At 37.2% G+C, this 15,034-nt stretch overlaps 3 protein-coding genes and 3 non-coding genes across 7 annotated transcripts; 5 read left to right on the top strand and 1 right to left on the bottom strand.

Annotated features, from left to right (window-relative positions):
* The first annotated feature begins 1,267 nt into the window (after nt 1-1,267).
* Nucleotides 1,268-4,384, top strand: LOC18018677. The gene is made up of 8 exons (XM_006401945.2): nt 1,268-1,714; nt 2,168-2,307; nt 2,453-2,552; nt 2,645-2,743; nt 2,953-3,300; nt 3,377-3,469; nt 3,546-3,752; nt 3,835-4,384. The coding sequence occupies exons 1-8, from the start codon at nt 1,373-1,375 to the stop codon at nt 4,099-4,101; spliced, it is 1,596 nt and encodes a 531-aa protein (XP_006402008.1). The 5' UTR covers nt 1,268-1,372; the 3' UTR covers nt 4,102-4,384.
* Nucleotides 4,385-4,649: 265 nt separating this feature from the next.
* Nucleotides 4,650-6,204, top strand: LOC18018676 (ankyrin repeat-containing protein BDA1). Its single transcript, XM_006401944.2, has 2 exons — nt 4,650-5,313; nt 5,392-6,204. Exons 1-2 carry the CDS (start codon nt 4,804-4,806, stop codon nt 6,202-6,204), a joined length of 1,323 nt encoding a protein of 440 aa, XP_006402007.1. The 5' UTR covers nt 4,650-4,803.
* Nucleotides 6,205-6,283: 79 nt separating this feature from the next.
* On the bottom strand, nt 6,284-7,776 carry LOC18018675 (U6 snRNA phosphodiesterase). Of its 2 annotated transcripts, none has more exons than XM_006401943.2 (6): nt 7,559-7,776; nt 7,376-7,471; nt 7,040-7,286; nt 6,864-6,960; nt 6,715-6,780; nt 6,284-6,606 (listed from the first exon to the last, which is right to left on the bottom strand). In XM_006401943.2, the coding sequence occupies exons 1-6, from the start codon at nt 7,737-7,739 to the stop codon at nt 6,409-6,411; spliced, it is 885 nt and encodes a 294-aa protein (XP_006402006.1). In that variant the 5' UTR covers nt 7,740-7,776; the 3' UTR covers nt 6,284-6,408. The 2 variants fall into 2 exon arrangements, with proteins under 2 accessions (XP_006402006.1, XP_024012392.1); XM_024156624.1 differs by having other exon boundaries at nt 6,388-6,606; nt 7,376-7,468; nt 7,559-7,745.
* A 348-nt stretch (nt 7,777-8,124) lies between these two features.
* Nucleotides 8,125-8,233, top strand: LOC112086988. The gene has a single exon (XR_002899837.1). It is a non-coding gene; the product is annotated as a small nucleolar RNA Z107/R87 (small nucleolar RNA).
* A 141-nt stretch (nt 8,234-8,374) lies between these two features.
* On the top strand, nt 8,375-8,472 carry LOC112087008. Its single transcript, XR_002899856.1, has one exon. It is a non-coding gene; the product is annotated as a small nucleolar RNA R30/Z108 (small nucleolar RNA).
* Nucleotides 8,473-8,561: 89 nt separating this feature from the next.
* Nucleotides 8,562-8,655, top strand: LOC112086999. Its single transcript, XR_002899848.1, has one exon. It is a non-coding gene; the product is annotated as a small nucleolar RNA snoR31 (small nucleolar RNA).
* The last annotated feature ends 6,379 nt before the right edge of the window (nt 8,656-15,034 follow it).

Genomic DNA, 15,034 nt, shown 5'->3' with positions numbered 1-15,034 from the left:
CAAAAATAAAAGAAAACTTGTTGATCAAACAACATCAGTTATCAACACTTTAGAAGAAGGCAATTAAAGAAGACAAGTGCACAAAGACAAGATCATCTGGAGATTCAACAGAAAAACTATGCTTTGAAAGAGCTGAAGATGGAAAACAAAATGTTATTTTATGACATGAGTTCCATATCAGATCCAAATATTCATGCATATGTTCAAGGCAAACAAACAAAAATTTTACAAAAGCGGAATGCTCAACAACAAAATCAAGAATTTCCTCCTCCATCAACTTCGTTTGGACAATATTTTAATAATATCGGTGGATCAGGAAGCGATTTAGCAGAATATTAAATTGTTTGTATTTGTTGTGTTAAACTTTTATGTTTATCTTTGATTTTAGCACTTGTTGTGTATTTTTCAGTTTATTTTAAGTTGTAATATTTTGAAATAAAAATTTTAGTGTTCAAATATTTATGATTGTCTATTTTATATTTTTTTAAACTATTAAAGTCCTATAATCTTGTCAAAAAATCTTATAAACATGAATCATAAAATAAAAACTTAATTATTAAACTGATAGTTATATATATATATATACATACATAAAGACCATTTTTAATTTTATATATGTATATATATATATAAAAGTCAAAGTGATATGTGTCATACAAATATAAGTATATATCTGAAAAAAATGCATATAGCCATATATAATGTCGAAAATAATACTGTGTTGATAAAAAGTATAAAATTATAATGATTTAATATTTTAAGGATCAGATTGTAAATAAAAAAATATAGCTGCAAAATGGAGTACAATAAAGATTTACTCCAAATATAGAGCAATCTTTATTTTTTCTCTATTTTGCAGTCAAAAATGGAGTAGGATTGGAGTGAAATTTACTCCAAAATGGAGTTTGCAGCAAAAAATGGAGCCGGGTTGGAGATGAGCTTAGAGTCGTCTCCTGAAAATCGGACTTAGTGTCCACTGTTGAGCATTATTATGTAATTATATGTCGACTTATTTATGTATCGCGGTTTGATCGACGACTAAAGAGAAATCCAACACTATTACAAATGAACGTCCGTAATACATCGCAATTGCATTTTTTAGCCTCTCGGATTTTCGTGTAAGATAATGGGTTTTTTGGATTTTTCTCATTAAAAGAAACAAATATATATTTGACCCCCAAAACAACAATTAAATAAATAAATGATGACGTGGCATAGCCTATCCCCATCGCTTCTTCTTCCTCACACTACTCCCAACATATCTCTTTTTTTTTCTTTCCGTTCTGAAATTCCATTTCCTCTGAAATTGAAATTGCATCATTTTTTAGCTGCGAGCTTGAAAGCTTCCGATTCAATTCCTTGATTTCAAAAGATGCCTTCGTCGTTCTCCAAGCCGGCTTTGGATCCCTCTTCGTCGCCTCCGCAGAATTCCCCTCTGTCACAGGACAGCTCGGAGGCTGAACGCCGGCTTCGTGAGGCGGAAGAGAGGCTACGCGACGCCATGGTGGAGCTTCAGCGCAGACAGCGCTCGGCGGCGCGTGGATCTAACGCGGAGCTCTGTGATCACGCAGACGTCTCCTGTGTCGCCAATGCCATCGGGAATCTCTGCCAGAGCTTCCTCCTCTCCTATGGCGTTAGAGTTGGGATCGGAATCCTTCTTCGCGCTTTCAAGCTCGCCAGGGGGCAGTCTTATTCCTCGCTTCTCGATCTGAAGGTGAGTGTAAACGAGGAAATGGATAGATAAGTTTTGCTTTTTGTGGCAATTTCATGGTTGCTGATTCTATGGATTTTGGATAGAGGATTAGATTCTTACGTTAGCGTTTCATTTAATCGAATTCTTTTGAAATTAGAACCAATGGGTCATTGACTTCGACATGAGAATTTGAGGCGGTTCCAAAATGGTTCAAATGTTGCTATGAAGAGTCTAAGGTGTTCAAATCTTAAACACAAGCTTTATAATCTCATCATGTAGATCAAGCATTGCCATTACACGGTTGATTTTTTTCGAGTTAGGCCAATGGATACACCTGAGATTTTTAATTTCCAGGCTATCTTGCTTTTCGTCTAAGATGTGTTAAAAGAATCTGTTTCCATTAGCTCATCGTTTACTAAGAACACCCTATAAGTCTTGGTATTTGTGATTGATAAACATGAACAATGGTTGCAGCAACTTGTCTCGGAGAAAGATTTGATAGTTAGGGAAGAAGCATGTCGTATTGGTCTACTTTTTGGTGGCTTTACCGGCTCGTATCACGCCCTTAGATGCTTTCTGAGAAAATGGAGAAAGAAGGAGACGCCATTGAATTCGTAAGTTTCTGATATTGCTCTATGTTGGCTATTTATTTCATGTTTGTATTGTTGTATCTCCTATCTTATATGCTTCTGCTGTTTGCTTGTGCATAGTGCTTGAAAAGTATATTCCTTATTATGACTTTGGTTAAGGGTGGAGCAGAGTCTTAGCAGGTTCAATTGCGGGTTTGTCTGTCCTGGCTTTAGATGATTCCAACCAGCGGCGCACACTTGCTCTATACCTCTTGGCTAGATTAGGCCAGGTACAATTAATGATCACGAATTGTCTGTCTTACGAGTAATATCACTACACAAGATGTATTTTTAGGAGTCTGATCTTTCTCCTTGTGAACAGGCGGCTTACAATTCCGCAAAGTCAAAAAACAAATTTCATCTTTGGGGAAGCCATTGGAGACATGGAGATTCTTTACTTTTTTCTCTTGCTTGTTCCCAGGTAATCAAAAATTCTTCGTTCCTTTCTTCTTTTCTTAGTACTATTAGTCTGAATAGTTGAAGATATCTAGTGTAGAAGTTCGTGTAACTTCATCTATTGACTTGTTGTAGCGTGGAAAAGAAAAGATATGTATCATACATATCCTCTTCAATATGATTTAGTCTTGGTTATGAACACCAAGCTAATTTTTTGCTATGAGACCGATGCAGGTTATGTATGCGTTTATAATGCGTCCTGAAACCTTGCCGAAATCATATAGAGAATTTATTCAGAAGACTGGTCCAGTTGCTAGACCTGTCTACCAGGCTGTAAGAGAATGCTGCAGAGGTGGTCCAATCGATGTAGCCTCAATATCAGACTATATTTCTAGTAAAAACGAAGCCAGTGACGTGAAGGTGGAAGAGTTTGCTTCTATCATCCCTTGTTCAGCTATTCATCCAAACACTAATTCGTGTCTAGCCCAAAACGCTAATGCAATGTCAGCTACATTCAAGAAAACATTCCCATTATACTTCTCCCTGACATTTGTCCCATATGTTGTGCTTCACCTACAAAAGGTAAGGGTTTTCCTTATACTTTATGCTTTAGTCAGACATAAAATTGTATTTTCTAATGCCATTCCTACACTTTCAGTTCATGGCTTCTCCTTACCAAACATCTTGGCATGCAATCAGAGATTCAGTTCGATCGACTTCCTTCTTGTCTGCTTTTGTTGGGATTTTTCAGGTACATATGATCGTCTCCTTTCATTTCACACAGCCAAATTGTATGTGGTTAAATGATTGAATCCCATTTGCACTAGGCTTTCATATGTGCGCATAGAAAAGTTGCGTCCAAGGACCACAAGCTCGTGTATTGGTTTGCGGGTGGTGTAGCAGCACTTTCGGTTATGCTGGAGAAAAAACCGAGACGCTCTGAACTTGCTTTATATGTTCTTCCACGAGCAGGAGATTCTCTGTGGGAGATACTTATCAACCGCCACCTTCTTCCCGATATTAAAAACGCTGAGGTACGGTTTAACCACAATTGTTCTTCCCCTTTAACAATAGAGCTCTGAATTCTTATCCAATTTTTCGAATCAATGAAAACAGGTGGCTTTATTCTGTGGATGTATGGGAGGAATTATGTACTATTTAGAATATGAACCTGATACATTGGCTCCGTTTCTGAGGGGACTAATCCGACGGTTTCTTGCTAGTCAAATAAGCAATCCAAGCAGCAAAATCCGTCAAAGTTCATCATATATGTATCTCCAGACTCTAGATAAGTTGGAGAAGCCGAAAACGCAGGAGAGCCGAGAAGGTGAAACTCAAAAAGCTGAAGAAAAGTATAACCTCGAGGCAATACCTGGTCTTTAGAAGCGAAATGGTCTCAAATACTTTCAAGAGTTGTATTAGCATCGTGGGTAATGATTTTGATATGAGAGTAATGTGAAATTTCCCTGAAAGAAAAGGGTTATCCACAGGACCACAGAGAAAAACTTGAGAGATTGAAGTGATTTTATAGGGTTTAGGAGTCTTTTTGTCTTTCTTTTCTTTTAACTCTCTCTTACCATAATAACTAAAACTGTCTCTTCTTAATTTCAATGAGAAGTTGCAGAATGGAAAGATTTATGGCAAAATAGCCAGTGTTCACGCAAAACATAATCACTACTCTTTTTTTGTCTTGAATTTATTCACATGCTCAGTGTTGGAACATATATTATAAGTCAATTCGCCTAAGATCTGACTTGGTGTTTTAATTCTCATACCCAAGAAACTATCATATTACTCAAATTGTTGTGATTTCGTTTCTATTGGTCTAAAGCTGATATGGATTTGCACATATATATGAATGATGGTCAAATTAATACAATTCAAATGATATAAAATGCAAAACCGCTGAACACTTGTAACCATCTGTTTCATTTAAGGAATTTTTCATATGCCACAAAGTCAAATGTCAAAGGTAGTTTTGTAATAGAATAATTTCAAGCGATTGTCTTAATGGTACACACTACACACCTTCATTGTATATTCAAATCATAAACCTATCTATCTCTCTTCTGCATCATCACCAAAATGGATGCTTTTGAAACTCATTTACCAAAGGAGATCGTGCCTGATCCTCTCCATAACTCTTTTAATCCCAGGCGTGAAGAGTATGCCGTCGCCGGGAAAATTCTCCGGCAGCGGTCAGGCTTTGTATTTGACTTGGAAAAAGACGGTTTCAGCCCTCTTCATGCGGCTGCAGCAGCTGGTCAAGTAGAGGCTGTGAAGACCATTTTGGGACTTGATGAGAAGCTTTGCCGGCTAAAAGGTAGAGATGGAAAGACTCCACTTCATGTAGCGACGATGAGAGGGAAAACCGATGTGATCAGAGAGATTGTGTCGAGCTGCGTTGATTGCTTAGAAGACGAGACGGTTCAAGGTCAAACTGCTTTGCATCTTGGTGTTCTGCACCAAGAGATCGGTGCAGTTATAGCCATTGTTGAGTTGATCACGGAGAAGAATCGAATTGACGTGTTGTACAAGAAAGATGAAAAGGGTAACACAGCTCTTCATCTAGCGACCTGGAGAAAAAATCGCCAGGTAAGAAGAATTATGTTGTTTTGTGGTTAAATAGTTCTCTTAGTGTAGAATCATAATCTGTTTATCTTTACCTTACAGGTGATTGAAGTGTTGGTTCAGGCAATACCAGAAGAGTCAAGAACATTTGAGGTGAATGCTATGAACAAGATGGGTCTCTCTGCACTGGATTTGCTGGTTATGTTTCCTAGCGAAGCTGGCGATAGAGAAATCTACGAGAAACTCATCGAATCAGGGGCTCAAAGAGGGAGAGAGGTCGGTACAACAAATGTCGAGAGAACCACTTCAACTTCCACATGCCAAGCGGAGTCACAAAGCCACAAAGATCTCGTTAAGTACTTCACTTTCAAAAAGCACAGAGACTCACCATCAGAAGCACGTAGCGCGTTACTGGTGGTGGCTTCACTAGTAGCCACAGCCACGTTTCAAGCCAGCCTGACTCCACCAGGTGGAACATGGCAAGATAGCCACATACCTGCTGTTTCCCAGAACACAACGAACGTGAACACAACATATCAACAAGCTCATATAGCAGGGCAATCTATCATGGGGACCTTTAATGGAGTTGCTTTCACTTTGTTTGTGTTCTTTAACACGATTGGGTTTGCAGTTTCACTTTCTATGCTCAACATTCTCACCCTCGGGTTCCCATTGCGGTTCCAGCTTCAGGTCTGTATGATGGCTATGTACTTCTCGCACAACACAGCCATGACCAGCATTGCGCCTGATCATGTCAAGCTTTACTGCATTCTCATCACGTCCATCCTCGCTGCTACCACCCCAGGTTTGATGAGGTTGCTTGAGAAGCCTATTGGCATGCTCGATCAATTCTTGGACTCCATGTTACAGAAAATCTGGCGATTTATTTCAGTAAAGATTATTCCATGGAGATGATTTGTAATATAAAAGCAAGATCAATATCTATCTTTTCCCAATAACAAGGACCGGTTGTTGCATTTTCCAGAAACCACCATTGTCATTATGAATGATATTATTATGGATTTAGGATAAACAGAGAAACTCATCTGGATGTTTATTTATTGTTGTTACAAGTGCATACCTGAAAGGTTTTCGACCACGGAGAAATCGAGATTTTATTTATTCATCTGGAAGTTTACATATCTTGTGTGTTTTGTTTCCTATCTTACATTCGATCCCACAAAACTTAGTGGTGAAGATACGATTCTGCAAGCAACCACCAGCTCTAAGCTTACTCAGTTCTCTGTCAACAGCTCCCTTTAGAGAAGCTCTAATATCACCCAACGCCCAGACCAAGGATATATGCGGTCGCGGATCCTGAAGTTAAAAGTTGAAGCAAACACGATGTTTTAAGTGTTGGTGAATAGTAAACACTATCAAGCTTACTAGAAGCTGTAAAGAACTATATAGAAAAGCAAATGGAACCTTGTAGAACTCTGGCAGATTGTGAAGCTTGTAAACTTCATTAACAGCATCAATTTGCTTACATATCTGAATTAAAACATATGAGAATAAGTAAAGCTTGAGTATGCAAAAAGCTACCACTCAAGGAAAAATCTTGTTGTACAGCAAACCTCAGATAGTCCAGAAGTGGTGATTTCCAAAGAGAGGAAAGAGCGAGTACAGTCGTCATTCACAAAGACTTCCCACTTGTTAAAATCGATCCAGTATCTGTCAAGAAAACAATTCACAAATCCAATCATATACAGTGGTTGGTTCATATGGGTAGACAAGAAAAAATTATCTTTACCTTTTGTGAAACTGAAGCTTCTGTCTAAGCAAAGAAACAACTGAGTTAATCTGATGAACACGTAGAGGAACGCTTCTTCCCAAGCTTATGTGAAACTCTCTCCCCAAGGCACGCTCAAGCTTCTGATCATCCTTGCACAGGATGCTAAGTGGAACATCAGCTTCCACCAAATGAAGATTAGGAACAGCCGATGCAACCCTCTTTAGAAAACAGACAATCTCCTTCTTGGGCAATAGAGGTATAGAAACTAAAATCAAGACAAGTGATACATACAATTCAATGATTCATCAAATAAATTCTCGAGTATAGGTTTGGATTTCTGAAAAATGCGATTACCAGGGATGTAAACGTGCAAGGCGTAATTGCCATCGACATGAGGGAAGTTCCTTACTCGAACCCCAGGCTCTGTTGCGAAGAAATCTAGCGAACCTTCTAAGCTCAAAGAGATTTTTCAGAAACGTGATGAGAGCGAATCGTATGAATCAACAATCAGAGTAAACAATCAGTGAGTATCATCACCTGTGGATCCAATGGAATCTAGAAGCGAAAGCGGTGGAGGAGGTAGGGTTATCGGCTCCCTCTCGTGCTCCACAGAGGTTGATTTCTCGCCGGAATTTGCAGCGACGGAACTCGGCGGGGTAAAATCGTCGGTATCGGAGTCCGATGAAGAGTCTCCGTAAGTAGCTCGCAATGCTTCCATCGCCCGTAAGTTAGAAAAAAAAAACAAACAAAGGAAAAGGAGCAAATACAAAAGAGACACATAACCGAATGTATTTTTAATCCGAAGCCAAACCGAAAATAACCAAATTAAACCAAAATCATTCGAAAAGAACCAAATTAAATCGATCCGAATTTAAAGCAGCACATAGAGGAAAAATCTAACGGGCCGAAAATGGGCCTACACAAAACTCCATCCAAGACCTAGCTAAACCCTAATTACGTTCACTATAAGTATTTAGCAATCGCCTTGAGGTGACTCATCAAATGCATCTAGGCTTCTAGGGTTTTCTCTTTCGCGAAACTTTCTCTGGTTTTCATCGTTCTTTCTTTATGATTGTTAAGTTTTTCTCGATAATCGATTTTAATAAGGCAGTGACGACTCGGAAATTTCAAGCTCAACAGACCGGAATTAGGCGTTTCTTCCTTTATTGGAGATTCGTTTCTGTGTCGATAATCCCGCTGAACTGAGCCTTCTCTTTTTTTTTCCAATCAATTCTTCATTCTTGTGGTTTTTTGAATCTTGAAAATGCGTTTTTGTTTTTTCAATAATTTGATTTTCACGGGAAATTTTGATTTAATTTTGAATTGGTTTTAAGTTTTGATGAATTGAGTTATGGAGATCACGATGAGGATACACAGCTCCCTCTTCTGAGTTCAGCTGAAGAGAACTGCTGGCAGAATCGAACCTAAAATCACTAGCCACCACTGAGTGATCTCCTTTTTTATCCTCTCGATTGCTTTTAAAAGTTTGATTTTCTTTTTTTTAATCAATTTAGAGTTATCGTGAAGATGCATTTAGATGGTGATAATGATGAAGCAATTTTATAATCCAACACTTGATCTGAGAGATGCTATGTGCATCAGCGATGTTACAACAGTTTAGCTTCTGAATCTGCCCTCACAAATCTAAGCTTACTGTAGAAATCATCTGAATTAAATTAGCTAAAACGTAATGATGTTGATAACCTTGAAATTAACTTTACAGCTATCAGGACAATTAGTGATTTGTATATATTCTCGGTTAAGATGATCCTTAAATTTACATGATTCAAAACCACAAATGTAAGCTTAATTGAGATTGATGAAATCGAAATTACATCGAAACGCTAGCGTTTTGTAGACGCGATGAGCGTCGATTTTCTACACGAGATTTCTGACTCTCTGTCTATAAATTTGATTTCATTGAAGCTAAAAGCTGTTTCGTTAGGATACTTGCATGTTTGGATTCGGGGACTTTATATAAATTGGAATTTTTATTGCCTGTGAAAAAGCTTATTTGTAATGGTACTAGATGCAATCATCAAACGTTGTGATGTATATTTTTGGTGTGATGAATATTTTTGGTGTGATGTATATTTTTGGTGTGATTAGTGAAATCTTGTATGCAAATCGTGGCTTAGAAAAAGAACATACGAATAAATTACGGATAACTTATAAAGCAAATTGGTTTTTAAGTTTTAACAAACAGAAATTGATGTGTAAAACTTCTTGTTATTGGAAAGTTGATTTATAAAGATTTTTAGATTTTAAGATTCTATAGTTATTGGTTTGTGGATTTTTACATTCTTAATAGATTTCTCTCTGTTATTTATTTAGAGATTATAAAAATCAGTTGTTATTGATATGATGATTTTTATAATTTAATTAAAATTCATTGTTATTCAAAAAGTTTGTATTTTAATGATTCTATGATTCTGTTATAATCTAGTGTTATTGGTATAATGATTTTTTATAATTTAATTCATAAATATACTACCTATATCCTTTAGATTCTCAAAATCTGTTATATTAAAAAAAAATTAATAGATTGTTTAAATTCATAGAACTCTCTCTAAATTTTATAAATCCAACAAAACTCTTAAAAATTTGACAAATCTCATGATTTTTAAAATCAACTAAAATCTTCATAAATCTAACTCCTAATAACCCCCTTAATTTTATTTGCTAAAGGCGTAAATGATACTGATAAACTTGAAATTAACATAACAGCAATCATCAATTTAGATTATATGACTCCTCAAATTGAAATGATTCAAAATGAGTTTTTATTACAAAATTACAATCGAATATATTTTGCGTTATTTGATCAAGATATGATTACATGGTTAACTTGATTTGACCGTAAATGCGTGAACGAACACTCAATTTTTTGAACTGGTCGAATGTACCATGTAACGTGTAAATCTGGACGAAGCGACCATGAGGACAGTAGTGGAATATAGTGGTTAAGTTTGGTAAAATCATAAGAACTCTGAATCATATTGGTACGATGTTCTTTAACAATGGCTACTTGATTTTTATATAAAAATACAAAGCGGAAGCTGTCAAATGAATTGGAACCAATGGTTTTGTCAATATGAAAAGCAAACCACAGTTTAAGAACTTGAATAACACTACTTTACTCTTAATATTTTCCTCCAATTATTTTGTAGCATTTGAAGAACTATAGACATCGTATTTTTTTTTATTAATCTAGTGAAATTAGATTTGTGTCCATCTTAAATAGAAAAAAAAAATTGTAATATAAAGGTTACGTTTAGTAATTAGTTCTGTTTTTGTTTAATCTCTGCTATTTAAAAAAAAAAATAACACATAGTTGTTGGAGGAAGAGAATCCATGGAAACAATGAAAAAAGTATTCTGTTATTTACAGTTTTCTTAATCTATGTATGTACAATGAGTTGGGAGCAACTGATTCCAATAAAAGATAATTAGTGTAAATTGTTAACAATAATATTAGTTATCCTTATACTAAATATAATATATATAGTTCTATTAAATATATTTGTCTTCAATAAAAAAATATTTTGGCTCTATTAAATATATATATGTATGGTATTATATACTAAACTAACACTAAGAAAAACTAAACCAATATAATTTAATAGGTATTAACAATTATACAATTGAACCGAGTCTACACAATTGATATTCATCTTCAAGATAGAGCTGGAAAAATATTGATAAGCTCCATCTTGTCAATGTTGTCATGAAATTTTAGCTGAAACCACATATTTAGTCAGCATATCTGCAAGTTGCTGATCAGTCTTCACATACATGTTTTTCAGGAATCCAGAATCAATATATTTCCAAACCTTGTGACAGCCAAATTCAATGTGTTTCGTCCATTCATGAAACACATGATTGTTTGCAATACCCATAGTTGAAGTATTGTCTGTATAAAAAAAAAGCAGGAGGAGTAAACGGTACTCGGAAATCTTGAAGTAAATAGGATAACCAAATCATCTTTTTGGCAGCCATAGCCATTGCACGGTACTCAGCTTCTGCTGTGCTCATAGAGACAACCGATTGCTTCTTTGATTTCCAAATGATCAATGAATCACCAAAAAACATTGTATCCAGTAACAGATCTTCGTGTATCCAAACATGCTCCCTAGTCTGAGTCAAAATAACTTCAAAGATCTAATTTTGCATCCGCGGCATAAAAAAGGCCATGTCCCATTGTTCCTTTGAGATACCGAAATACTTTGTGAACAACCTTTAAATGTGGAACTTGAGGGCCTGATGAGTATTGTGCTAATTTTAAAACAGCAAAACATATATGTCTGGCCTAGTGATCGTCAAGTACTGGAGTTTGCCAACTAGTTTGCGATATTTGGGATTTTCAATAACCACATCTTCATCTTTACGAAGCATCTGATTTGGCTCCATAGGAATAACAGATAGTTTACAACCTGAAAAAACCATTAGAACCAAGAAGATCCAAACAATACTTCATTTGACTGACTAAGATGCCGTCATGAGATCTTGCAATCTCAAGCCTGAGAAAGAACTTAGGAGAACCGAGATCTCTCAACTTGAAATGGGACTCTAATTGATGCTTTAACACAATCACAGCTTCATGATGTCGTGTCAACTGCGTGAGGGAACAAGTTTTACCCTTAACAAAACAAATAAAAGCCACAAGTGCACAGCTAATCAGTTGTAGTATTTAGGGATCGAATCTACAGAGATTTGTGTGCCTGGTATTCTTCTACGGTTTTTAACTTTATGTCTAGACTAGATTGGTTTTTAAAGGTTGGTTGTTTGTCACGAATTATACTAAAACAAAAGAAAGCAAATGAATCTATCCTAGAAAGCAAGTAGAAAAATCGAATGGAAAGCAAGTAAAATATCGAACTAAAGTAATTGAAATGCAGATCTAAATAAGCAAATAAAAATCGATTGGTTTGTAAACTATGACTAAAAACGCTGAGCTTTCGGGAACTCTAAGGGATCATAATCGGTTTTGACACTAGGGTAGATAGATTGGGATTGACGGATATCGATATATAGGTGGTTCTAGATCTAGAGTACGGCGGTATAACTACGTCCCTGTCGTGATCATAACCAACTGCTTCTTGTAACCCTGACCAGTAGGTTTCCACTCTGGCCCTGGAAGGGAGAGAACACAAGAGCTGCACAAGACTCGTCAATACTCACGATCTCGCCGCAGGTAGGTTTCCACTTCTTCGGAAAAATTGTCTGTTTCATTCTAGGACTGATACTTAATGAAAACTTTCGCAACACTAACTATCTAGATCAGATACTAGGTGATCAATCAAGCATACATGCAATAAGAACAAGAATAAACAGAGAACAGGTCGAAATCCCAGATCTATAAACCTAGATGTCTTAATCGATTATGAGAGCCCCTTTTGGGAACCCTAAGCCTAACTCGGGATCTACTCAGACATGGCTGAGGTCGACATCATCATTGGTTTTAATAAAAGTAATGAAAAACAGTAAAGAAAAGAGATGAAGAAAGCTTCTCTATTGAAGAACTCGGACTTGAACAATCTTCTACAAAAATCGCATAAAAACGGCTAAAGGAAAGGGTTTCTGTAAAGTATAAAGGGTGGTGTCTAAAAACGACCTAAATGACAAGTATTTATAGTCTTCAATACTCCATGGTCTCTAGGGTTCCGGAATTGAGGCTGAGAATGACTTTGGGCTTCAAAAATATGGGCTTTAGTGTGGAGCTTGATGGCCGCGGTCGGGAGTGATGTGACCGCAGGGATTAGGTGGCTGGCCGCGGTCGGGAGGCTTCTGACCGCGGGAAATGGGCTGTTGGTCGCGGTCGCGTGACTTGCTGGCCGTCTTCGAGTGGCTCAGGGGCTAATGGAATATCTTGAGATCCAACCGTTGGAATGTCTTCAAACCAAGTGAATTTGAAAGCTGGTTGATTCTTCTATAAGTTGTCCAATTTTGAGGGTGATCAGACGGTGAGAAGGTCTTCGTCCCTCCATGAGAGTTTTGACGGTCTGCATTTATTCAAAAGAGTCTTTTTGTTCCAATTTGTGCCTCTTTATCCCAAATTACCTGAAAAGTCTTTTAAAATCCGAAAACATAGAAAAATCCTTTGAAAATATTTGGAAATGGAGTAAAAAACACATGTAAAAGATATTAAAGTGATCCATAAAAATGGTCAAAATCCGGTGTTATCAACTCCCCCAGACTTAGTCTTTTGTTTGTCCTCAAACAAAACAAAGGCTAAATCTCGGCGAGAGGTTTGAAAACGCAGGAACTAAACAAAATCTCAGAAACCAAACTTCTAGACCAATATCAATCAGTATGCGTCAATCGGGAATAGCCTAGAAAATTCTCACTAGCAATACAGGCATAACTAGTCTGTTAATCCGTCATGCGGAAATCTATGCACTAAGTTCTAATTTCCAGTCAACTAGCTCCTAACATTCATTAAAAATCTCGGTGGTTCTCATCAAAGAAAGTCTAGGCAAGGCAAGCTATGCTAGGTGTCAAAAAGGTTATTCTAGGGGTAAGGATTAAAGTGTTTACGGGTTACCTGAAGATCTGGAGAATGCAAGATATTATGCAAAACCGCAAGAGAGAGTGAAGCTGTTGGTATCCACAGTTTTCAGTCACTTTTTTCTTGCCATATATTCCTGGTCTTCTTCCTCAGGTTCTCTCCTAACTCCCCCAGACTTAGATTTTTGTAATTTTTTCAAATACATAGCTCTATAAATGCTTAGTAGATGCTTCTTGCTCCACAAATTTCGACAATCTAAGACTCATTAGGCTTTTTGTTTCCCTCTCTCTTTTCATTCGTTTTTTTTTTTTTTTTTTTTGAAGAAAGGTAACACCTTTAGATGTAGAGTCTTAGAGAGCACGAAATTACCAGTTAATATCTGTCTTGTAAAGCTTCATGAGGTTTCTGATACTCTTCCTTCCCAATTCCATTCAGTCTCCTTTGTGAGTGACTGAAAACTGCGTCACTCCTCTTCTCTCCGACGTTTTTGCACATATCTGCTGATATAAACTAAAGAGAGAATGCATGAGGATTGAAAACAAGGGTTTTGGGTTTAGGGTATGGTACCAGATGAAGATAAACTGGTCATCTAGGACGACAAAGACTGGTAAAAGTGAGGGTAAAAGACGTCCTAGATGTGTATATCGATGCTTGCCTAAAATCAATGATAAGAAAATTAGAAATCAATATTAAGGTCAAATAAAATGAGCTAGTATATCCTGTCAGAAAGAATCTCCATGAATAGAAGTCCTCTGGTGGGAGTTCGTAGTGCAAGTACTCTAGCTACCGCCTAGTCTAGTGCTAACCACAAATGAGCTATCATGCATAGTGTAGAAGTGTGCAGGTCTAAATCATCATAGTTTTGCGTCAAACATTCCTCAAAATATACTTAATGTCGAATAGGTTACATATTAAAATTTAAAAAGTATTTGAAATTTAAAAGCAAAAACAAGAAAATGATTAGTACGGATAGGCATCCTCCCCCAGACTTAAATCACACTGTCCCCAGTGTGAAAAAGTTGGTGAGAAGATGGTGAATAAAAGCGAAATAAAATAAGATAAAAGAAAAGAAAATTATGATAGAACCGTGATGGTAGTGAAGTGCTGATCAATCACTTATCATCCGATGTGTCTGCTGCGAACTGGTGCTGCTCCTGTAGGAAGGTGACAACGCGCTCAAAGCGTCGTCCCTGTCTCTCAACTTTGCGCTCCAGATCAGAGTGTGTGTGCGATGATGTAGATTATGAGGTGTGGTCAGTCGAAAGAGATGGCTGAAAGTGAACGCGGGCCGCAGCTGCATCACGCTTTGCCTTGGCCACTACCTTGGCCACTATGTATTGGCCAATGGTGAATGGTAGACGAGGTCAAGATGGCAGTCCGTCGTGGACGTCCTCCGTTACACAATCTCGGAACTGATGGTGAAGGCAAGCTGACTCGGTGCTCCTCAGTGCCAGTGCAATATTTGTAACCAAACCTGTCTGGATCGAAAGCGGCACGAGAGATAGT

The sequence above is a fragment of the Eutrema salsugineum genome, unplaced genomic scaffold (assembly GCF_000478725.1).
Source record: "Eutrema salsugineum unplaced genomic scaffold, Eutsalg1_0 scaffold_2, whole genome shotgun sequence".
Taxonomy (NCBI): domain Eukaryota; kingdom Viridiplantae; phylum Streptophyta; class Magnoliopsida; order Brassicales; family Brassicaceae; genus Eutrema; species Eutrema salsugineum.
Note: the sequence above shows the minus strand (reverse complement) of the source record. Positions and strands in the feature narration are given on the sequence as shown.